Raw genomic sequence first — 25499 nt, 5'->3', positions numbered from 1 at the left:
TCGTGTCGTCCTGCGGGTCAAACTGACCTTTTAAAGTTTGAAAATGTGGGGGAAAAAAAAACATATTTTCACTGTGAAATTTCTGATGTCCACATTTTCAAAATTTTTGGGAAATGTTTGAACATTTTTTGGTAACAAAAAAATAGAAATGTTAAAAATGTTTCTTTAAGAATATTCACATAAAAATCACTGGATTTTGGTTGTTTTTATGTGAATGTTCTTAAAGAAAACATTAGAAGTCTTATTGATATATATGTAATCACTTTAGATGTTTTTAGGATTTTTTTTTGAAGATTTTTACTAATTTTTCGAAAATATTTACAAGAATTTTCTTGCCAAATTTGGATTTTTTAAAATAAAACTTTTAAGGAAAACTTCTAAATTTGCAAAAGTTTTCCTGAAGGTTTTGCAAATTTTCAGAAATTTGTAAAAAAAAAAAAAAATTGCTGAATTTTGGGATTTTTTCAGACATGGAAACAATATTTTCACAGTGGGACTTCAGATCTTTGAAATTTTTTGGTGGAAAAAGAAATGTTAAAAATGTTTCTTTACAAATATTCACAAAAAAATGACTTTTAAGTGAATGTTCTTAAAGAACATATTAGAAGCTCTACTGATATATATGGAATCACTTTTTTAAAAAATTAGAATTTTTTGGAAAATTTTTTTTCTAATTTTTTGAAAGTATTTACAAGAATTTTGTTGAAATAAAACTTAAGGGAAATTTTTAATGAATTATTGCAAAATTTGGGAAATTTTTTTGCTGAATTTTTGGATTTACAATACTTTTTTGGGTTCCCACAAGTGAAGACAGCAGGAGGATTAATTTTTTAGCTTTACTTTGTTCTGCTCATCGTGGAGAACGGAGCGAAAGAAAAATGGACGTTTTGGGACGGAAATCTGTGTGGACGGAGAGGAAAAAAGACGTCCGGTCTGATGCGGACGCAGCGCCGGTCGTAAACAGCCGGTGGAGCGTTAATCCACCTCGATGGACTCGCTGCTCTCGTTCACCGGTTTGCACTCGTTGGGGAGTCGCTGGTGGCGGCTGAGCTGAGTGGCCTGTGTGAAGCTGCGGTCGCATCGCTCGCATCTGATGCACAAAGGACAGATAAAAGACAAGAGGTTTGGGTCTGAGCAGGCAGAGGAGCTCAGGAAAACACAAAGGACGACACACACACACACACATTCCTGTACTTGCTCCATAGTGAGGACCGCGTGAAAAGGCCCACAAAGTGAGAACCACCATTTATTTCTGTTAGATGTAGAAACATAAAACTACTACTTCTGGCCACTATGTGGTGCCCGTGTGGTGCTTAGGACTTCTCCAAAACCAAAGTCGACTTGTTTCCAGCAGGCCTACTAAGATTTTGGTAGAGCATGACGGGTTTGTAGTGGGTGCAGTAATCAATTTCAACAGTAGGTGAAGTAGTGAGCAGAAAGTGAGTGAAATTCTGGCGAAAAATTCTCAACATTGTCCCAAACTGAGGTCTTTTTGTGAAAATCCCAGGGTAGCTTCTATATGGTCTTAGGAGCTGATTTAAAGCATGACAAAGTGAGGACCGGCCAAAATGTCCTCACTTTCCAAACATGTTCTCACTGTGTTGGTTAAAAACTCATGGCAGTCCTCACAACGTAGCAAGTACAAGAACACACACACACACACACACACACACACACACACACACACACACACACACACACACACACACACACACACACACACACACACACACACACACACACACACACACACACACACACACACACACACACACACACACACACACACACACACACACACACACGGCTGCATGTTCAGGCTAACACCCAGTGACAGTATAAAGTGTGTGTGAGGCCCAGCGGAGCAGCAAAGCTTTAATTGTGGCCCCTGATCTTCGCAACCTGACCGACAAATTACACACACAGCCGGCCCGTCAATAATCTATCTGGCGGGCTGAGGAGGGCATTCCCGTCTCACACACTTTAACACACACGCTCAGATACATCCAGGCCTGATAAGGCAGCGTCACTGTCACTTCCAATAGCAGCAGAGGGGAGAGGGAGCTTTTAGTGCAGCCGGAGGGGGTTGGAGGGGCATTTAAATGTGTAGAAGTGTGTGTGTGTGGAGGGTGTTCAAAGAGAGCGCTGAGCTGAGGTATTGGACTTAGCAGCCCTGAAACAAGACTAACATGCTGTTAGACAGATAGGAGGAGGTGGACAGAGGAGGTGAGACGTTTCTGTGGTGAAGCTCAGCATGGAGGAGGACCATAAAGTTAAACTGGAGGCTAATTACACCTCACAGACGGCACAATATTTACAGTTTGGAAATAATCTTTGCTTTTTGCACGACGTTCTCACTTTAGCTGTGGTCGTTTGTGAATGTCTCTCTGTAGTTATTTTTATTATTTGACTTTTTATTCCTACAGTGACACCAACAGCTAAAACCAAACTCCTTGTATGTCAGTTTTATTTCATTCCTTGACAAAAGAAAAAAACAAATAAAATGACTATAAAGTCTCACTCTTATCAGCTGCTTTTGATTAAATCTTATTTTAAATCTTATTTTATGGCAGTTATTTTAAACAGCCCTTGTTTTCTGGCTTCTGTTTTTGATCTTTTTTACTTTTCTGACCTTTTTTTAATGATTTTATAAATGTTTTCTTTTGTTTTTCTTTTAATAATTGTTGTCATCTTCTGTCTTCATGTCTTTGTGAAGCACTTTGAATCGCCTCGTTGTTGAAATGTGCTATAGAAATAAATCTGCCTTGCCTTTTCCCTGAAACTCTGACTTCATTTCTTTGCATTTTAATAATATTCTGGATTTAATCATGTTTTTAAATCTTGTGTGTGATTTAATTCTTTTGATTCTGTTCCATAAATTGACCCCGTTTACAGAAACAACTTATTAATTTCATCCTAAATCTTGGTTTTCTGAAGACATCTGCTCCTTTTATGTTACTTTCTCTTTTTGTAAATCTGGACACTGAACAGTAAAGTTCCTTTATGAGCTTTATACATAATCTGTGTGGTTAATTTCCTCAGTTTTAACCAAAGGAATAATTGGTTTGTTGGATCTCTACGTTGCCATTCTTGTGGCTCTTTTCTGTAAAATGAAAACTGACTGATGTTTTAATTTAACTTGTCTTTATTAGTACAGTATTAACAGACACTTCTTTGTTATACCTCCATCCTATGCCAAATTACAGCTGATATATGTTTAAAAAAAATCCGTTTCTGACCCACCAGTAGTCTAAACGTTGGTGCTGTCAGGAAGGCTGCTGCTGTGAATTTCACATAAAGCACACATTAACACTGATCAGCCATTTTAACGGCATGACCGCTCTTTTAGAAACTGAGAAAGCAGCAGTACGGATATAAAAACACCACTTTACGGTAGGGCTGGCCCGAATAGTGGTTTCCTGTCTCTGGATATTCGGGCCCTGTTAAAGACGAACATCCGAATTCGTTCCGAACGAATATTCGGATATTCAGATACTCGGGTCCAGCCCTACTTTACGGTAATATTCTATTTGTTGAGCAGCTGAAAAAGGTAAGAATCTGTGATTTGGAGCTATTTCAAGATGATGGAAGTTAAGCAGGCAGCTAAACTGAAGATAAAAGCAGCTCATTTAACTCCAGAACAAAGCAGAGCTCCAGGAGTTCGCAGTAAAAGCAACCAAGTTTGGATAAAGAAGAAAAAGAGAGAATCTGCTCCGTTGTCGATGTGATCAGATTTCGTTCCCATCTCGCTGCTCTGGAGCCCAAACATGAGCTGTCCAGACGTCACCACATCACAGACGGCCGGTTTGTGAATAATCTACCGCTGCAGATTGTTTGAGCCTTCAGCTTCTCCGCTGACACCTGGACGGACAGTTTGCTCGAGTGTCTCTCATCAGTGTGACTCTGAATGATGTGGATTTTACTCCCCAGAAAGTGGAAGCAGCCGGACTGAAAACACTTTTACAGCAGCTGTGATGTTTGCGGTGGAAACTGTCCTGTTCTGAAGCAGCTCTACTGGTGTCAGCCAGCAGAAAAATGAGCTAGTTTTTACTGTAAAAATGTGAAGAAGAACACACAGGAGCTAGTTTTTACTGTAAAAATGTGAAGAAAAACACACAGGAGCTAGTTTTTACTGTAAAAATGTGAAGAAAAACACACAGGAGCTAGTTTTTACTGTAAAAATGTGAAGAAGAACACACAGGAGCTAGTTTTTACTGTAAAAATGTGAAGAAAAACACACAGGAGCTAGTTTTTACTGTAAAAATGTGCCATATGGAAGCAAATATATGCTGCACCATAACTTCTACTCTCACTTTAGAACAACTGTGTGTGTTCTCAAAGTTAAATACAGGAGAAAAGAAAAGTTCAGGACCACATTCAGCCCAATCTGACCAGTAAAATCACTGAATAATCACCTTTAAATAACCACAACTCCTAATGTCTCCTTTGTTTTAGTGCAAAAAAGTGCATTCTGAAAATGTTCACATTTAATGATTTGTCTTTTTTCTAAAACATTATGAACAAACTGACATTTGTTCAGAAAAATGAGTTTAATTTGAACAACATTCAGCCTCAGTTTATCATTTACACGCTAAAACCTACAGATCAGAGCGTCTACAGAGGAACAACATTTAGTCATCTGGAAATGAACCATGGAGGATTTTACTTTAACATCAAAACCACGTGAAGACGTAGAAATTATTTTAAATTTACAATCACTTCCAAATCTGACACCACATTTTATAAACTAAAGCTGAAATATTAAGGAGGAAGTTTCAGTGTAAAAGTTTATCATTTATACATAAAAACTCATAAAAGTTGAGGCAGTGCAGTGGAGAAATGTAAAATATCAGTTACTTTTATTAAAAAACTGCAGTTAAAGTCACCTGAAGTCACGCTGACACGTCTGCTTTAATTAAGGCTTTAAGAATACCTGAAGGAAGTAAATAATAATAATCAGGAAGTTATTCATAATGTGTGTTAAAGAATATCTTATGAAATGAAAAGAGAGCAGATCAAGTCAGCAAAGTTAGAGTCCAAATATGAACTTAAAAACAAATTTAATTGAACAAACACGCTGGTTGTTCTCCACTAAAATGAGATTTCCCCGTTTTTCAGTAATTTAAATAAATCCAGAGCACATTTAAGTGTGAGAGAAAAAAGAAAAGCGAGTCCTGAGTGGCTTCCTGCTGTTGTTTGTCTGTAAAGCATCAAAGCTCCTGTGAAGCCTCTCATCCAGCAGGACGGTTCTGCTGCAGAACAAAGAGCTGCAGCCGGCCGGCCATCGACCAGCGGGGGAAAATAACGCTGAGCGGTTTGTCCTGACAAAATGACAGAGGCAGCTTTAATCACGTTCCCCTCAAGGATCAGTGAAGTTTCAGCTCACCTCTTCTCTTAATCTCTGCCGTACGGCGGCTCGCAGTAAACGAGCAGAGACTGTGTTCAGACCGATGGACCCTGAAGGCAGCAGGACGAGGCAGAGGCAAGAAGTTCACGGTAAAATTTACCTCTGATCAGGTTTTACTGCAGAACTCCACCCAGAATCTATCAGACTGAAGCTCGACTTTAAACCAGATTTTTTACTGCTAAAGACATTTTTGGCAAATATCTGCATTTAAACCAGCATCAGAATGATAAGAAATGAGATTATGTTTTGTAATTTTCTTTTTTTTCTTTTTTAATTTAATAAAACGTAATAATATCCTAATAAAATATTATAAAACAGAACAATCCACATGAAACAAAGTAAAAAAAGCTTTGGATCTGGTGGCTACATGTTTATATTTTTGTAGAGTCAGAACTCTAAATTAGTCTGTTTTCTACATAATTAATAATACTTCATATTTATATTAGCTAGGTTAAGTTCAATCATTTATAACATCACAGGGTCATATAGTATAAATATTACTATATTAGTTAGGAGGATTTCAGTCCTAATATCAAAGTAAATCAGTGTTTTATAAAGTTCTAATCTGTAAATAACACTACAGGATCTTAACCTGAATATTTAGACGGTGGGTTAGTTTGTAATGCCAATGAATCGTTTTTGGGTTTAAATGTGCTGTAAAAATAACTATTATAATTACAGTGACTATTTTAACTCGATTATATTACATGTTTGGGTCTTATTTGTTTGGATTTGTTCTTTCCATTCTTTAACTTATTGTCATACTTTTTACTGCTTTAATTTCTATCACATCATAAATACCACTACAGGACCTTAGCCCCAATATTTAAATGTTTTCAGCCAGAATCACTTTTACTGGAAGGGTGTGGTTTTAAATGTGCTCTGAATGTCGCCTTTGTAATTTTTACACTTTGAAAAGTCACGTTTGATACTCCTGATTTAATGAAGGCCTGGAAAATACCCAATAAAAGAAAATATAATCAGAGTACAAGCTTTGTTCTGCGATCATTTCAGGGCAAATTATAAACTACTTTCATTTCTATCACTGTACATGTAGAGATGTTAAAGTTATCTTTGTTAAGTGTCTAAAAGACTGAAAAGATGCAGAATAATTACCATAAAATAAAGTAAAAATAAAATATTGATAGGTGATCAAAGGAATTTCTGATCTGTTGGATTAATCAACCAAAACCAAACCAACCAAAACCAAACCAACCAAAACCAAACCAAACCAAACCAACCAAAATCAAATCAAACCAAACCAACCAAAATCAAACCAAACCAACCAAAATCAAACCAACCAAAATCAAACCAACTAAAACCAAACCAAACCAACCAAAATCAAACCAAACCAACCAAAACCAAACCAACCAAAATCAAACCAAACCAAACCAACCAAAACCAAACCAAACCAACCAAAATCAAACCAAACCAACCAAAATCCAGTGATTTTCACTGTAGTTTGGTTGATTTTTATGTCAATGTTCTTAACACTTTTAACATTTTTTTTTCTACTAAAAATGTTCAAAAATGTTGAAAATGTGGACATCAGAAGTTTCACTGTGGAAATATATTTCTTTTTCCACATTTTCAAACTCTAAAACGGGTCAGTTTGACAACACCAGGGTTAAAGGAGCGTCTCTGAGCAGGAGAACAATAAAAACCCTCCACAGCGCTGAGGAGCTGCCGACCACACACAACCCGGCCTCCGTCTCCTCAGCAGGAAAATAAAGTTGAGCGTTTTCCTCTTGACAAAGTGACAGTGGCAGCTTTAATCTATCCGCCGCGCCGTCCGAAAGGAGATAACTCCCCGAGGCCATCGATCCGCTAAAGATTTCTGACGCCCGTCCATGATTGTCTTTGTCCCGCTCCGCCTCCACTGAGACTCTGAAGTGCTGATGAAAAGGTTCGGGGGTTTCCTCTGATTGCTTATTAAGAACGCTGATTTGCTTTAAGCGGATTTCTTGTTTCACTTTTTACACTGTGATCTCTTGTTCCTCCCCGCCTTTCATTTTCTCAGCGCTTCGCTCCGCACGTCGATGTCGACTTCGGATTTCTCTGATTGCTTATTAAGGGCGTTAATTTGCTTCCCCCTCCTCAGCTTTCCCCTGGTAAAACTCTTCCAACATTTCCTTCATCCTAAACCCCTTATTTTGCTTTCTTCATGGCTCTAACTATCCGCCCTTTCCCCTCGGCCTGGATGCTGACCTCTCCGTCCACTGGGGGAATCCTTTTGTCCTCCACTGCTGATGGGATGACAGCATGACAACGGCAGCATCCACACACCCTTAATTGCGTTGCGGCTCACCCTCTAATTATACCAGTCCTTAAAAAAAATGGAAATGAGTGTAGATTCATTACCGGGCTGCTAACAGCTGTGATCGAGCTGCTCCTGTATTTACACCGGCCGTTTGGCTGATGCTCCCTGATTTACGACGAGCCAAACGAGAGAACCCGACGAGATTCTCCTCAACGGTCGCCGTCACCTGGAGCTGACAGTAAGAAGCTGAAAGGTCAGAGGTCGCAGCGAGGCCGACAGGAGACGCAACAAAATATTCCATCGAGGGATCATGAATAATGGAAAAGCTCCAGAGAGAGAAATAAGGTCCGAAAAAAAGGCTGCAAAGGGTTGTTGTCACCAATGGACCAAGACTTTGGAGGCCATGAGCAGTAATCTGTTCCATTAAAGGACAAACAGAAAACCGAAGCCACGAATTAAAGTTCTCACAAGACTTTCAAAATTTGCTGCCGATAATTTTATTTCCTTTCTTACAAGCTAACCGTGTTTCTGTTTGTGTAATAAAATGAATAAACCTAACAGGAGGAGGTGATGAAGTCGATCGATCACCTCGACAATGTAGAACTTTTGAATTATTTAATGGTTCAACCTAAAGTCACAGTGAACCAAATAATAACTATATGGACTTAAATCATACAGGGAACAAAAATAAAACGTAAAAAATCCACAGTGCAGTGAGCGACTATCTGCAGACTTATTAAATCTGAATCTAGATAAAACTAGTATTCCAGCGCATTAAATCGTTTAAACTGCTGCACAAATTCACGATTTCTGAAAATATCTTTTCTAGTGTTTCAGCAAAGGAATACTGAGAAACTGTTGAGCTGTGATAAACAAACTGCTGTTTGTAGAGTGTAAAATCGACCTTTTTTTGGCTTTACTCAGCAGGTTAAGTTGAGACAGGAAAGTATGGAGAAGAATGGAGGAAGACCTGCAGGACAAAGCCGTGAGCTGGAATCGAACCCAGGCCGCTGTGTCGGGAAATACGGCAACCGTTTATGGGTCGGCTGCTGAAACAGCTGAGCTACCTGGGGGTCCCCAAACTCGACTAAGGCTACGTTCAGACGGCAGGGCTTAATGCTCAATTCCGATTTTTTTGAGACTTCGTTCACATTTCCAATTAAATGCGACTTGTATGTGATCTCCTGTGTGAACCTCACACGACCCAAAAGTGTCCCGCTAGCGTAGAAGAGGACACAACAACGACACGCAGAGAGCGTGTTCAGTGTTTACAGAAGTAAACATGGACGCTAACATCATATTTATAACTTAATCGTTTTAAGGAGAAGATCAAGAAGGAAGAGAGCCAGGATTTTGGCCCTGGTGTTTTGTGGGGCAGTGGCAGCAACATCTGTCCAGAGAACTGTGTGGGTGTGGAGTCACAGCCAGGAGTGGTGGATAGTGATGTGAGAGGCTTCACAGATGCAGACTTCATTCAGAATTTTAGAATGATAAGGGCGACCTTTACCTACATATGTGAGCGCCTCTTTTTAACACTCTCACGGCAGGAAACACGTCTTCAGCAGCCTGAAGACGTGTTTTGCTTGAACGCAGAATAGTGACGTTTGTCGTGTACCGATGACGTATAGGTCGGATAAATGTGACCTGGCCGTTCAGACTGAAGTCGCATGGCAAAAGATCCGATACGTATCGGAATTAGGACCACATATCCAAGTGGACTGGGTCACATTTGAAAAAAATGGATCTGTGTCGTTCAGACTGTCATGAAAACATCAGATACAGGTCGCACTGGGGCAAAAAAAATTGGATTTGGGTCACTTTAGCCTGCAGTCTGAACGTAGCCTAAAGCAAATTGCAGAGACACAGACGACTTCTTTCAGACGGTGTCGGTTAGTTTGCGGTTCAGAAAACACAAGAGTCCAAGTAGAGGTCTAAATATCCAGCTGTGAACACGTACACTACATTCTGACTTTATACGGTTGTCAAATATCTCAAAGCAGATTTTAGCTACAGCTCATACAAATCAATTAACACCAAACCAGAAATATTTACTACACCGCATTATGTTGAAGCTGAAACAAAAAGGACCACTGCTACCTACGCTTGTATAATTTTCTCCATAAAATACCAAATAAATACGACGTTCTCGTTCCCCTGAGTCTGCTTTAGAAATAAAACTGAGCTGAAACATGCAGTTTTCATTCTTGCGCTGCCTCGTCTATTTACTGTATCCATGGAAACGCATCCCTACAAAGAAAAGAAAGAGTCTGTTTGCTTTTCTGATATGAGATGTCAGAGTTCACATGTAGTCTGTTCCTGCTGTCACCAAAAATAACCCAAGGCTGTTCAGCTTTTCTCCCTCTGAAGGAAACTCTGGATTTTTTTGGGTTTCTCTGCATAATATTGTACAGTTTTAACCTCACTGTTTACGTATCTTGAGATGATGTGTGTTTTATAAGTAAAGCTGAACTGAACTGAATATAATTGATTGTCTGACCGATAAGATTTTGGTTGGATGAGACCTGGACATTATAGACGCAGTTTATCCTTTAAATAAATAAAGAGCTGAATGACAGCGACATGAAATCATTAAACTGATCTGTATCAGGATCATATGGGAGAAACTGTCCTGTTAATTAAAACATGACTTTTATCAGCTTATTTAACAATTTACAGGCCGATGTGTTTAAATATTTGTATGCAGTTTTAGTTTATGGTGCATTTTTCTCTGATAAAACTCAGATTTTCTTTTGTCTGGCTGCAGTGGTCTTATTGAACCGCCACTGAGCTCCGATCCTTATTGATAATTATCAGTATTTCTGAGTCATTTAAAGTCAATAAGGTCAGCTAAAGCCACTCACATTAAAAAGAATCCATGCTGGCTTTGACCCTCAGAGCCGATCAATACGTCACAGAGCTTCGTCTACAGTTGATGTGTTTTAGCGTCTCCCCTCCAATAAGCAGAGATGATGATGTTTGGTGTCTTTACTTTCAAACATGATAGTCAGGAAGCAGCAGAGCGGTGAGCAGAAGCCGTCAGCGGTGTGTTATGTGGTCTGCAGCAGGCGGGCTGATGGAGGGGGTACTCACTGTTACTTACTTGAACGGCTTCTCTCCGGTGTGCGTACGGATGTGGTTGTTGAGCGTGGTGGCGCCGGCGAACGCCCGGCCGCAGTATCCGCATTTGAAGGGCCGGTCGCTGGAGTGCGTCACCACGTGGTTCCTCAGCTCTGAGGGCTGGGAGAAGGACTGGGAGCAGTGGCCACACTGGTAGGGTCTGAGGGGGACAGAGGGGGGACACAGAGGGGGACAGAGGGGGGACACAGAGGGGGACAGAGGGGGGACACAGAGGGGGACGGAGGGGGGGACAGAGGGGGGACACAGAGGGGGACAGAGGGGGACAGAGGGGGACGGAGGAGGGGACAGAGGGGGGACACAGAGGGGGACAGAGGGGGGACACAGAGGGGGACAGAGGGGGACGGAGGGGGACGGAGGGGGGGACGGAGGAGGGGACAGAGGGGGACAGAGGGGGACAGAGGGGGGACACAGAGGGGGACAGAGGGGGGACACAGAGGGGGACAGAGGGGGGACACAGAGGGGGACAGAGGGGGGACACAGGGGGACGGAGGGGGGACGGAGGGGGACGGAGGGGGGACACAGAGGGGGACAGAGGGGGGACGGAGGGGGGACGGAGGGGGACGGAGGGGGGGACAGAGGGGGACGGAGGGGGGGACAGAGGGGGACGGAGGAGGGGACAGAGGGGGACAGAGGGGGACGGAGGAGGGGACAGAGGGGGACGGAGGAGGGGACAGAGGGGGACAGAGGGGGACGGAGGAGGGGACAGAGGGGGACAGAGGGGGGAGACAGAGGGGGACGGAGGAGGGGACAGAGGGGGGACACAGGGGGACGGAGGGGGGGACAGAGGGGGACGGAGGGGGGGACGGAGGGGGGGACAGAGGGGGACGGAGGAGGGGACAGAGGGGGACAGAGGGGGACGGAGGAGGGGACAGAGGGGGGACACAGGGGACGGAGGGGGGGACGGAGGGGGGGACAGAGGGGGACGGAGGAGGGGACAGAGGGGGACAGAGGGGGACAGAGGGGGACAGAGGGGGGAGACAGAGGGGGACGGAGGAGGGACACAGAGGGGGACAGAGGGGGGACACAGAGGGGGACAGAGGGGGATGGAGGGGGGCGGAGGGGGCGGAGGGGGATGGAGGGGGACGGAGGGGGGCGGAGGGGGACGGAGGGGGACAAAGGGAGACAGGGGGAGACAGGGGGGACGGAGGGGGACAGAGGGGGACGGAGGGGGACGGAGGGGGACGAAGGGAGACAGGGGGAGACAGGGGGGGACGGAGGGGGACGGAGGGGGACAGAGGGGGACGGAGGGGGACGGAGGGGGACGGAGGGGGACGGAGGAGGGGACAGAGGGGGACAGAGGGGGACAGAGGGGGACAGAGGGGGACGGAGGGGGGGACGGAGGGGGGGACAGAGGGGGACGGAGGAGGGGACAGAGGGGGACAGAGGGGGACAGAGGGGGGAGACAGAGGGGGACGGAGGAGGGGACAGAGGGGGACAGAGGGGGACAGAGGGGGGACACAGAGGGGGACGGAGGGGGGCGGAGGGGGGACAGAGGGGGGCGGAGGGGGACGGAGGGGGGACAGACAGATGGAGACAGGGGGGACAGAGAGGAACAAAGGGAGACGGAGGTGGGATAGAGGGGGATGGAGGGGGCGGAGGGGGGACAGAGGGGGGGAGGGGGGGTGGAGGGGGACGGAGGGGAGACAGAGGGGGACGGAGGAGGGGACAGAGGGGGACAGAGGGGGGGGAGGGGGGCGGAGGTGGGATGAGGGGGACGGAGGGGGGCGGAGGGGGGACAGGTAGAGGGGGACAGAGGGAGATGGAGGGAGAAACTGGTCACGACACGAGTTGAAATTTAATTAACCTTCCTGTTGTCTTTGTTTACGGGCACAAAAAAATACATTTTCTTACATTTTTACAAACTGTAGTGCAATTTCGTGGAGTGCTTCATATAAATATATTTACACATATATATATATATATATATATATATATATATAAATAACCCTTATATCCCACATTCTAACCCTCATGTCATCCTGAGGGTCAAAATTGACTTCTTTTAAAGTTTGAAAATGTGGGAAAAAATACAGATTTTCACAGTGAAACTTCTGATGTCCACATTTTCAACATTTCTGGAAAACAATGAACATTTTTGGTGGAAACAAGAAATATTAAAAATGTTTCTTAAGAATAATCACATAAAAATTGAACAAAATCCAGCGAAATTCACTGGATTTTGGTTGTTTTTTTTGTGAAAGTTTTTAAAGAAAATATTAGAGCTTTATTGATATATGTGTAATCACTTTAGATATTTTAGGATTTTTTTTGGAAGATTTTTACACATTTTTTTTAAATATTCTCAGGAATTTCCATGCCAAATTTGGGGGATTTTTTTGAAATAAAACTTTTAAGGGAAACTTAAGGAATTACTGGAATTTTCTTCCTGGAGGTTTTGCAAAATTTTCAGAAATTTGTGAAATTTGTTTGCGGAATTTTTTGATTATTTTTCAGACAAGGAAGCAATATTTTTTGGTGCTGTAAATGAAGGAAGGAAGGTTAATCATCTGTTTTGTGTCTTAACTATTAAAATAAATTGCTTAAAAGCGAAATAAAACAAAAAACAAAAGAAAATCGCTCATAAATTGCATAGCTGTATCCCTCAATTTTGAAAGAAGTTGCACAATATCCTGTGATCTCTCATTATAAAGATTTTTATGTGCACTTTATTGTGTATTTTTACAAACCCATCAGCGCAACTAAAAAGCACTGAGACCTGGTGAATGTGTGAAATGTTAGATTTTATATCCAAAAAGAAAGCTGGATCTGTCTCAGTTTCAAATCTAACGAACATGCAATCACAGCACCGGGCTCTATGGGGTTAAGACAAAAAAAGGTGAATATCCTAAAATTGAAAGACGAACTTGAGACTTCGGGGCAGTAAGACGAAGAACCGACACACAACAGACACACTGTACGCACACTAAAGCACACATTCCACCCCGGCAGAGGCAGATAGAGGGATGAGGCAGTGTAAGGTCTGCAAACACCGATAGCCTGTACGTACAGGGGGCAGCAGGAGTCGGACTCTGCTCCGGTAACCATGGCAGCGTGACCCTCATCAACAATGCAGGCCTGGATCATGACTGGACCATCTATCACTGAGTGTGTGTGTGTGTGTGTGTGTGTTACCGAGGCCGAGATAGAGACAGCAGCAGCGCCACGGAACAACACAGATATGAAGAGATTGTGTGTGTGTGTGTTTTGGGCCCAAATGGGAGTTGGATGAGACTGAAACAAACAACCAAACAATAGCTGCGTGTCCGCTAATGGAGTGTCCTGCTTCCACACAGCAGCAGATCTAATCTCGCGCTCTTTCCATTTGTTGAGAGCAGCACGGGCTCCTGCTAACATTATCGAGTTGTTTGGTTTGAACTTCCAGCCTCTGCTCGTATCTCGCATCTCCTCTCTGGTTTCTATTATTTTCCGGCTCTCACCTCGTTTGCAGATATTACAGATATTGTTTTAATTTCAGCAGAAATGAAAAGTAAAGTGCTGCTTTTAGGCGTGCTTCTTGAAGGTTTCTACGAAGCCCAGAGTGCTGCTGTTCAGCCGGTGAACAAAAGGACAGAATGTTATCGAAGGATTCATACCAAAATAAAACACGATGACATTATTTAATTGGTGACGAAGGCAGGACCGAGTGGTTCTCCTGAAAGCAATGAAACCTGATTTGTTTCTCAAAATTGACCTGCCAGAGAATCCAACCCAGCCCATGGGACGGCTTTATAAAGTTTAAAGAGATGAAAATGAATCCTTACTGTGAAAATGAATTCTTAAAGGGGAACTTCGGTTTTTTCAACCTGGGGTCTGTTTCCATGTCATTTCATACATGTGAGTGATGGAGAAATGAATTTTCAACATAGCTCCAGTATTTAGCCAGGCAGGCAGCTTAGCAGCTCAGCTAGCAGCTTAGCTAGCGAAAAGTATGGGGCAGCTGGCCCCCCCGCGTCAAAGTCCGCCCTAACGTGCTTTTTGCCCCACACTGACCGGCTCAGATAGTCTCAATGAGTGTCCCACAACATACTAGAGATGAGAAGTGAACAAAAACCTCCACATTACCTGGTGATCACTCTTTGTTGTGGTCTGTATCCAAATCTCAGGACGCTAGAACGCAAATCTCGTTCCGAAATCGCGCAAGAGCTCGAAAAACACCGGTTTTGGCGCAACATCTCGCGCGATTTCAGAACGAGATTTGCGTTCTAGCCAGCCTCTTGCCCCATACTTTTCACTAGCTGAGCAGCTAAGCTGCCTGCCTGGCTAAATACTGGAGCTATGTGGAAAATTCATTTCTCCATCACTCACATGTATGAAATTACATATGGAAAGTCAGTCAGCTGCTTCAGTGTGACACAGTTTGTTGTGGTTGAACCCTATTTTATACATCATGTCTAATTTTAACATTTATAAGGCAGGAGAACAACTGGACCTTCCTCCTTAATGCTTTAGTTTGTATAATGTATTTACCACACAGATGTGGAAATGAATGTTTGGAATTTAAAATCATTTATAGATGCTCACTACTATATTGTTTGTTTTTCAGTTCTTTTTTAAAAAAACATTATGAAGAACCTGAAAATTTAACAATGAATCAGTTCATCATTTGTTTCACAATTTACAGATCACAGTGTCCTTACAAAAGGCCCAAAATATATATTTTTTTATTTTATGTTGTGTTTTTTCATTTTGTTTTTCTAATTTTGTGCCCTTTTTAGTAGCTTTGTGATTTATTTTTTTCATCCTTTGTCTCACTTTTCTAATTGTGTCTTGTTTTTGTCGTTTTGTGTCTCATTTGTGTAATTTTGCACATATAAACTTTAGACCTTACTTACATGCATACATTTAGAAACACACACTTTCCCACATCTCATGCACACTTTTTCCCCTCACATGCTTCTTGCTTGTTGACCTGTTTACTTTTGTTTCATGTTGTGTTTACATGTCTTTTTGTGGTTTAAATGATCATTTGTTCCTGTTTCTTGACCAGCTCATGTTTGCAAATAAGAACTGTTTCTCAGACATTTTTATCTGGTATAATTTTGGTCAAATCAAATCAAATAAATTAACTAAATGTGACCATTTTCAGAACGGACATTTTTTGCACTAAAACGTCGTGGTTATTTATCGGTTATTACTACACCGTTATGATCAAACTGGGCTGTGTCCCCCCCCCCTGCTGTAGAGGGCAAATTATTCCACATAAATCTAATATATCTGCAGCAACCTGTTTATGAATAAACACTGGTTTCATGTTGAGATAATCAGCATCAGACACAGATGTAAAAGTGAACTTCACTGTTAAAATCTCTACAGGTGTAAACAGAAATGCTGCTTCTCAGAGTCCCACAGTGTACAGTAAAAGAAATACAAACACACATTAACAATACAGAACCTGTTTCAGCTTTGAGCTGCTTCCTGTAGTCAGACTCTAAAAGAAAACCCCCATCGGTCAACCACTCATTCACACGTTGTTTTTTCTTGTTCTTTGCTCCTCTTTATCTGATAATGTTAACTCTAAATAAAGACTTCAGGAACAGCGTGTTTGTGTCAGAAATGTGAACCTTTCAGGACTCATAAACGGTCAGACTAAACCGCTGATCTCCCTGCAGCTGCTTCAGTTCATTAAAACATTTTAACAGAGAGCAAAGACGACGTGTAGTCTAACCGTTCAGACGTCAGATGCAGCGTGGGGCTGCGTGCTGTGGTTGTGTTGTGTTGTGTAGCGCTCAGCAGTGTGTATCGATGAGCAGACGGCACTGAGGTGATTACCTGCCGTCTGTCTTCTGTCGGTCACATTAAGGAGCTGATGAAGAGGTGAGCTCCCGTTATTAAAGCACCCAGGGCTAGCGTTAGCACCGTCTGAGCTAACAGCTGATTCCATCACCGTAACGTCCAGCCTCATGTTTACCAGCTGTTTACCTCCACCGTCATCAGTGTTCTGCCTAATTCAGGCTTTCTCTGCTCACAGTGACAAAGAGTCTGTGTGACCTCATTAGACACAACTCTGATCTATTCCTGACCAATTCATAAACAAAAAGTCTGAGTAAATAAAGCCCCATTTTTTTAAAAGGGTCAAAAATAATGTTATTGTAATCATCGCTATTTATTTATTACAAAGCAATAATTACTAACAGCAGAAGTAAAAGCTGATCGTATTAACTGATCAAGTAATTAAAACTCCAATGTTAATAACCATCCCTGACTTATGTCTGATCATCTGCTTCCTTATGAGGCTTCTGTACAGATTTTAAAGCTTTATGTTTAATTTTTGACACAAAACTATATAAACAAAACTGACTTTACACTCTGGATGAATTTCAAAGAGCCCACATTCTGCATATTCATAATTGTTTTTGGGGGTTCACGAACACATTAGTCTTTGTAAGCAGCACATTGTTTCAGCAGCAGCCGATTAAAACGCTGGTTAGTTAGCCCAGATCTGGGAGTAAAGGATGCTACGACATTCAAATGTGAGGCAGATGCTCATTCCTCGTTTGACGGTCAAACTAGCTGCTCACTAGGCGGGTGGTAACAGGTATCATACAAGCTGATGTGGAAAAGTAACAGAAGAAAAGCCCGGACTTCAAACGAGAGTTCAGGCAGGTAAGCTGGAGCGTTTTCTGTGGCAGAGAGTAAAGGTATCGTCTACGTGAAACACATCATTACACGAGGGTTGGATTGCGGCGCTTTTCAAGTTGTGTTGCAATACGTTTCAAGATGCATTTCGAGCTGCGTTGTGATTTGTGTTATGAGCTGCCCTGTGGTGCAATCTGAGCTGTGTTGCGACACAGTTCATCTGCATAAAGTAGTTTGATTTCTACTTTATGCAGATGAGGCGCAGGGAGCGGAGGTCCAACGCATCAAGAGACTTTCATTAACCCTTACAAGGCCATGTTATTTTATATAAAGTTCTGTTACACTTGCAAAATGCAAGCAAAATGAACACAAAGATTTTTTGGTGCAATAAGATCATTTTTTATTTTCCAAATATTTCAATATATGTGTTAATGATAATTTTAATCAGAAATGTGGCCACCCAAAAGTTTTATCTTATTGCACCAAAAAATATTTGTGTTCATTTTCGTGAATGTCTCAACAAGTGTAACAGAACTTTTGCAAAGCCCGGTATTTGCATTTACCGCCATGTTTCTGGAGAAGTACATACACTAAAACACATACTAAAACCACCAAATCCATTAAAATATCGATCAAGTCTTGCGAGGTCGCATTGTCGTAGACGTTCGCCATATTGAATTTCGGCCCCGATAAAAGCTTGGTAATTGCGGCTTCATTATAACGGCTGATACGGCTTTATCGTTTGAAATAAGCAGATTTGGGGCCAATGTTTATATCTTACCAAACGTACGGGTGTGTGCAGATTTTATGTTAATTAGCAATCATAAACAAGTCACACGTGTTGAGCCCAGAATGTTCGGTTTCGGCTGTGTGTACGAGAAAGTGGAATGGGTATACTCGGCCCCGGCTTTTTAAGGGTAAAATGTCTAAACTAGCTGCTGTTGAACTGAAGCAAAGACAGATTCAGCAGCTTATTTCTTGCCTCAAACGCTTTCAAAATGCTTTCCGTGGAACTATTTTCGTAATAAAAAGAGAAAATTTGCGACCAAGCCGCCATGTTGGTCCGACAATCCAGACTGAAGCTAAAGCAGCTGTCATGTGACCACCTCTACCAAGCGGCCAAAATTTGTGGACACGTACCATAACTCAATTCAGCACAGATTTTGGAAGTTTGCACAAAAAGCAGCGATACAAACGGACCAAATAAGAGAACACGGTCTCCTTAACACTCCATTTCTACCTGCAGCTCTAATCAACAAGCTCTACGCGCTGCAGAAATGTGCCGCTGTGTTTGTAAATCCCTCTGAGACTCCCTCTGTCTTCACTGCACCTTCTTATCCCTGCCTTCTGTATTACCGAGTTAGTTGTTAAAATGTCTGAGCGGCGGTGCGATCGGGACAAATCCCCCCGTGCTGCCTGAAAATAAAGCGATTCTTATTCTGAAACCAATAAGACAAAACTCTGACATCAGTGCCTTACAAATAGGTAAACACCCCAGAACTAGAGCAAAACAAATAGACCGACATCTTCAGCGCTCTAATAAATCACAAACACCTACAGTACCCTGAGAGCACGAGACACACACACACACACACACACACACACACACAGGAAAGTAATAAGAGTAAAATAGTGTAATATAAAATCGAAAAATTCTCACTTGCAGTTTTCCACATAAAAGGCGTCTCGCCGTGGGGGTGGGTTCATTTATCAGCCGGCTGGTCTATAAGTTCACGCCTCAGTGGGCCGCACCACTATTTATTAGGTGGGTTTTCTATGAAGAGCTGCATTGATTGTGAATAGTTTAAGTTGATGAATGTGTGGATATTATTTATTAAGGCAGCAGGCCGGGAGATTAATGCCCGGTTATTGTTTATTACAGCGCAGGGAGGGGGAGGAGGAGGTGAAGCATAAACACCTCCATCAAACACACACACACACACACAGGTATGTGCATATGCAACCAGAATATCTGCACACACAAGCACATGCTAATATGTTGCTCTGTGCATGCATTAGCACACACATGGTCTCTGCGTGTTCAGACTGGGAATCTCAGACAACCTGCAGCTCAGTTTGACTGAAAAAAAAACAGCTCTGAAGTTAGAAAACCAGGAAAAAAACACCCCAACAACACGGGCTTTAAACTATACGATAACACAGAGACATCATTCAGAGACAAACACACTTAGATCATGTTTAGACCAACATCAGCAGCGCGAGGAAACAGAATGCTGCATCGGTAGAGCAGGAATGGTGACACAGAGCCCACTTAAAGGCTGTCAGAGCACGCTGTGGCTCAGATTAAAGCTAATCCACCGTCACGGCTGCTTTACAATGTGAACCGCACAATTTAACAGCTTACTTGGTGATCAACACACAATGAAAACACCGAGTTCTCCAGAGACGTAAAATTATGTCTCAAAGTAGTAAATAAAAATGTTTCTGCACTCTCAAACCCATGAATCATGAAACTCAAACTCCTGGATCGCATTTTATCGTCTCACAGGGACCCGAAGCAGCACATGCAGAGCAGCACGGCTTCCTGGCTTTTTAGGATGACTTTAGATCTCTGGGTTCAGAACAAAGCCGTCGTTTGCTTCGTATTCAAACCTGATGTTTTTAGAACTGAAAGAAAAGACAAACACGGGTGACGTCATGGAGAGTTCAAACGTCTTCATTTACAGTCAAAATATTCTACAGAAATTTACTTCAGAAGCTCACTCTGAATCAAATCTGAGATGGTGGAGCAGCACAGCTATCTGATATGAAACTAACCAACCAGACATCAGAACTGGGTCAGGCGATGCAGAAATGAAGGTACTATGCAAGGAGCTGGTGGTTCAGATGTGTTTTAAACTGTGATGTATAAATGAGCTCCTATGACAAAGGACTGCACTCTACCACTCATCCTACTGCTCCTGTGCACTATTATTATTTTTATTTTATTTGTATATAGTGTGCTGTTTTCTGTTTATATTTATAGCTGGGAGTCACCAATCAAAACATCGCTGTGTGGAAACACAACAACAATAAAGATTCTTGAAAGAACCAGGTGTGCTTTACAACAAAGATCCTGTTTTTGGTCCGTAACTAGTTCATATTTGAACCATGCCAGAGTAGGGCAGGACCCGAATATCCCGAATATCTGAATATTCGTTCACTACGGCGGTATCCGGATATTAATTTTGGTATCCGAATATTCGCCCTCCCCCGATCGGACGTTGCCGGGCGGAACGAATATTCAGCGTTACCGTCTTCCCTTCGCCTTCGGCTATATCAGCTCATCTCGTCATGTGATCACATAAACATATACACATATGTCTATGTGATCACCCCCTCCTCCCCCCAGACAAAAATATTCGGAGTTCGTCTCTTCCCTTCGGCCCACATCGGCTCATCCCGTCGTGTTCGGCTCATCTCTGCTCCTCCATTCGTGTTTCTTACCACCACCCTAATGTCCGGGTTGCTGCTGACTCTGACGTCACGCTTCACTTCGTTGAATAAACACAAGACAAGATGCTGAAGACCTCCGCTGTTTGGGAATTCTTCAGTTTAACTGAAGAGAAAACGAAGGCAAAATTTGGACCCGGGAGACCAGACAAACGGATCTGAATATTCGGGCCGTCTCCGCCACAAGCGCCACAAGCTTCCCCCCACCCCCGTTGGATGTTACGGGGTGGAACGAATATCCGGATATTCGTCTTTAATAGGGCCCGAATATTCGGAGGCCAGAAACCACTATTCAGGCCAGCCCTACACCAGAGAATTTGTTTGGTGCATATCAAGGTTTGAAACCCCACTAACAGAGAAACTGCACCAGAATCTCATTCAGAGCTATTTTTTGTAGCAGAGCAATAACTTTACTTTAAAAACACGCAATCGCAAGTCCTCCAATCCAAGTTTTTCTTCACTTTACTCCACGTTCTTCTAAATAATAACACGGGTGATGAGAACGATTTGATGTTTTTGGTCTTTTTCGAGTCTGAAAGTAGAAAGTTACTAAATCCCTATAAAACTGATGCACACTGCAGAAACTCTAAGGCCAAACCTTTTAAATATAGACAATAAAATGTGCAAACTGGGCTGTCAGGGCACCAAGTGAATTTTCTAACTAATATTAAGGGGTGTAAAATCTTGAAAAAAAAAAAAAAAAATCTCATTAAAGCAACCTAGTTAATGCAAAATAAGTCTACAGACAAACATGCGCTTGTATCCAGAGTAGAAATAACTTTAAAAAAGAAACAAAAAGTTGCTCATGACGTCCATGCTACCTGAAGTGTGAGCACTAAACTATACATTTCTCCTGTACTTGGGTAACTGAGGCTGCATCTAATGAACATTATTACATTAAATACTTGAAATAATATAAAATATTAATTATAATTTATCAGAGGACCTTCAAAAATTCAAATATTTACTTTCACAATTACACAAAACAGAAAAACACAAAACTGAAACAGCTGGAAGAAGAAGTATTTTTGCTTGAAAAACGACTAATTTTACAATCGAGCTGACTCATCAGTCGAATAATTGATTTATCAACCAACAGCTGATGCTACAGTTTAACACCGCTATCATGAAATATCTGGAAAAATCATTTTTGTGTTTCTAAAGGTGTGGCTGCATCAGACAGACACAACTACAAATTATATATATTTTTGTTTATTGTTTACAAGAAAAACTAACAAAACTAAATTCCACCAAAGTGACCCAAAACTCAAAATTTTTGACATCTATGGAACCAATCAATTTTAAGTATTTAAAGGTTGTTTTTTTTAAGATTTTGTTTAGTATTTTGGCTGTGATTGCACCATAATAAATTACACTTGAAGATCTAAGAGTGATTCTTAGTGCAATATTAGAGCAGGCCTGAATGGAGGTTTCTGGTCTCCGGATATTCCGAATATTCGGATACCAAAATTAATATCCGGATACCGCCATAGTGATCCAGGTCCAGCCCTATGCAATATACATGCAAATGTGTGTGAAAACTTATTTCCACCACTGTATTAAACCCTCTCCATCTTCTCCAGCTAACATCCACAGCAAACAAACGTCCTCGTAGCTCCGTGAAGCTAACGGAGCAGCATCTCTCCGTTAGCATCAGTCCGACCGCGTTACAGCCTGCTGACAGCACAGACAGTCAAATATGTTCAGTCAACACCACGACAGGCTAACAAAAACACTAAACACATGCTTTGATTTGGTTCACAGACAAACTGAAAATACTTAGTTTGGAGCTTCGCCTGCATGCGCTGATGTGTGTGAGATCTATAAAATCAGTCATTTTCACCACATCTGTGAAACGCGGTTCGGGACGATAAACCCCGCGTCGCCTTTCAACGCGACGTGAGGCAACAACAACAGAGCCGGTGTCAACGTGTCGCTGATCCACGCCTTCAACACGAGCCGACGAAAGAGGCGGGAGGAGCGTGAGAGCGTGTTAGGACTGCATGGGAATGAAACGCCTCGGCTCACACGCGTGTTTTCATTTCATCGGAGGGAGGTCAGAGGTCAGCGAGGCGGGGTGTAACGCGCTGCACGCAGACTGTAGGAAAATCCGTTAACGGGACGGGAAAATGGAAGCACAAAGATGAAAGTTTTTTAGGCGGTTTTCATTACTTTGATTCTAAATTTACTGTTATGTTGCAGATTTTCTCTGGTTTGATAGATTACGCATAAATAATCTAGCACAATAACAGCAGAAAAACTTCATTTAATTATGATTAACCATTAAAATGAGCCATAGCTGAGGCTCTGGTGTACGGATCAGACGGTCGGAGGTTCAAACCCGAGCGCTGCCATCGCTGCCCTGAACCTAAAACCTTAATCCAGACGCACATTGTCAAGACTAACTTTCACTCTGACCACAACAGCAAAATGTTAAAAGAGAATTTCACAGTGCTGTAATGTATTTGTGAGAAATTAATGAATAAAATTAAAAAATAAGAAAAACATCTATATCAAAAAACCTGAAGTTCTCTAAAAGGTAATTCCAAAAATGTATTTATGGTGTATTTAAAAAAAATGTATTTATAAATAAAACAAAAACAGAAAGGCTGAAATGTACATAATTCTATTAAAATCTATATTTCACAAATTAGGGCAGAAACTAACACACACATCAATGCTGACAATCATAGTTGTTTTCTAATTGTCTTGTACACTCTAGTTCTGGTTTTTTTTTCAATTATCCAAAGTTTTCTTCTTCTTTTGTCCACTTGAATCAAACAGCAATACTTGAGGAGAGATTAAATAAACAGAGACAAAGAGACAATAATTTTAAAGACAATTAATTACAGTTAACAACAAAACTGCAGCAGAAATCAACTTGTTAGATGAACTTAATTTTGGTTTAACCCTCGTGTCGTCCTGCAGGTCAAATTGACCCGTTTTAAAGTTTGAGAATGTGGAAAAAATATGTATATTTTCACAGTGAAACTTCCTAGAATTTTTGGGAAATCTTTGAATAAAAAGATTTGGAAAAAAAGAAATGTTAAAAAAAAATTTCTTAAGAACATTCACATAAAAATCAACCAAAATCCAGCGAAATTTGCTGGATTTTGGTTGATGTTTATGTGAATGTTCTGAAATAAAATATTAGAAGTTTTACTGATACAAACATAATAATTTTAGATATTTTTGGGATTTTTTTTTTTTTGGAAGATTTTTACTTATTTTTTGAAAATATTTACAAGAATTTTCTTAAAATTAAACTTTTAAGGGAAACTTTTTAGAAATTATTGGAATTTTCTTCCTGAAGGTTTTTGCACATTTTCAGAAATTTGGGGATTTTTTTTTTTTTTTTTGCAGAATTTTTGGATTTTTTTCAGAGAAGGAAACAATATTTTTTGGTGCATTTTTTTGAGGACAACAGGAGGGTTAAGTTTCAAGACACTATCACGAAATTCTGGGAAATCTACATCCCATTATAGCCTGTATTATTATTTCTAGAATTTTAGAAATAGCATTTCCTGGAAGTCCACAGTGTTGTTGCTATAATCTGGAGCTGTGTGTTTCTCTAACAGCTAGAAAATGTAGGTTATCTCTAAGTGAAGAAGAAATAGTGCCTCCTTGTAGGTTTATTAAACCAACACTGGATCATTAATGAACTGTGTGTCTGGAGAGCTGAAATGAATCCCTGAAGTGATGTTTTGTGAGCGTTGAAGCTGATTTTGGACTCGACCTTTGCGACTTGCTGAAGGCTTGTGTGTCTGCGGTGATGCAGTGATGCGGTGTGAAGTGTGTCGATTGACCCGTATGGACCGGCTCTAATCCATACGGACTTATATCTGCGCTGTGAGGACATCTCCTCGTATGAAGACATTATTCTCCAGAGACCAGCGGCTATAAATCACTGCTCCCGCCTCGTCAATACGCAATCGATGGCTCTGAACACACAGATATACTGCACGTATGTGAGCGGACATGCGCACACGCCAGCGCAGATAAAATCGGTGGCAGACGGCCCTACGAACACACGAGTATTTTCCTTAATCCACTGTGTTTTCCAGCGGCGTCCGTCTCCGTTTGTTTCTCCCTATCAGGCCGTATTGACGGAGCTATTAAAGCAGAAAGCCCACATAATGCCGCCTCATCAGCCAGCTGGACTCATCAGAAACCAGAAAATGGCCGATATCATCACAGATAGAGCCTGAGGAGGTCTGAGGGGGGGCAGTGCATTATGGGTAGGATAGTTTAAAAGCCAAACACACCAAGGAGATGTTTTTGTACGTTTCCGAAGAACGCTGGACATTTTATTCTTGTTTAATGTGGCGTTCACATTAAATATTCTCCCACTGAATCGATCAGTTAGCCTAGCCATGCTAGACCCATGTTTCTGACGGCACAAGGGTCTAGGGAAGCTCGACAGGGAGGGAGGCGGGGTAAAAGGTTGTCTATCAAATCCCTCTGCAGCAATTGGGTAGGTATACAACCAATCAGTGCAACGAATAGGCTGATGTAGTTCCTAGAGCGCCGGCGGATTGTGGCTAAGTCCCATTAGCTTCCCAACCAGCGGAGCCAACTGGTATATTAAGGATTTGCCATATCCCGTCGGCATAAGTCCAAATACGTCTTTCTTCTCAATGAAACACTTCAGTGCCGTCCTTTGTT

At 41.9% G+C, this 25499-nt stretch overlaps 1 protein-coding gene across 1 annotated transcript in view; it reads right to left on the bottom strand.

Annotated features, from left to right (window-relative positions):
* Positions 1 to 492: 492 nt before the first annotated feature.
* Positions 493 to 25499, bottom strand: part of prdm6 (PR domain containing 6) — a 107031-nt gene continuing 82024 nt past the window's right edge. The window contains 2 exon segments of the mRNA XM_022205454.2: positions 493 to 1090; positions 10768 to 10944. Coding sequence (XP_022061146.2) covers positions 976 to 1090; positions 10768 to 10944 — 292 coding nt within the window. The 3' untranslated portion in view covers positions 493 to 975.

Source organism: Acanthochromis polyacanthus, chromosome 7 (genome assembly GCF_021347895.1).
Source record: "Acanthochromis polyacanthus isolate Apoly-LR-REF ecotype Palm Island chromosome 7, KAUST_Apoly_ChrSc, whole genome shotgun sequence".
In the NCBI taxonomy this organism is placed as follows: Eukaryota; Metazoa; Chordata; class Actinopteri; family Pomacentridae; genus Acanthochromis; species Acanthochromis polyacanthus.
Note: the sequence above shows the minus strand (reverse complement) of the source record. Positions and strands in the feature narration are given on the sequence as shown.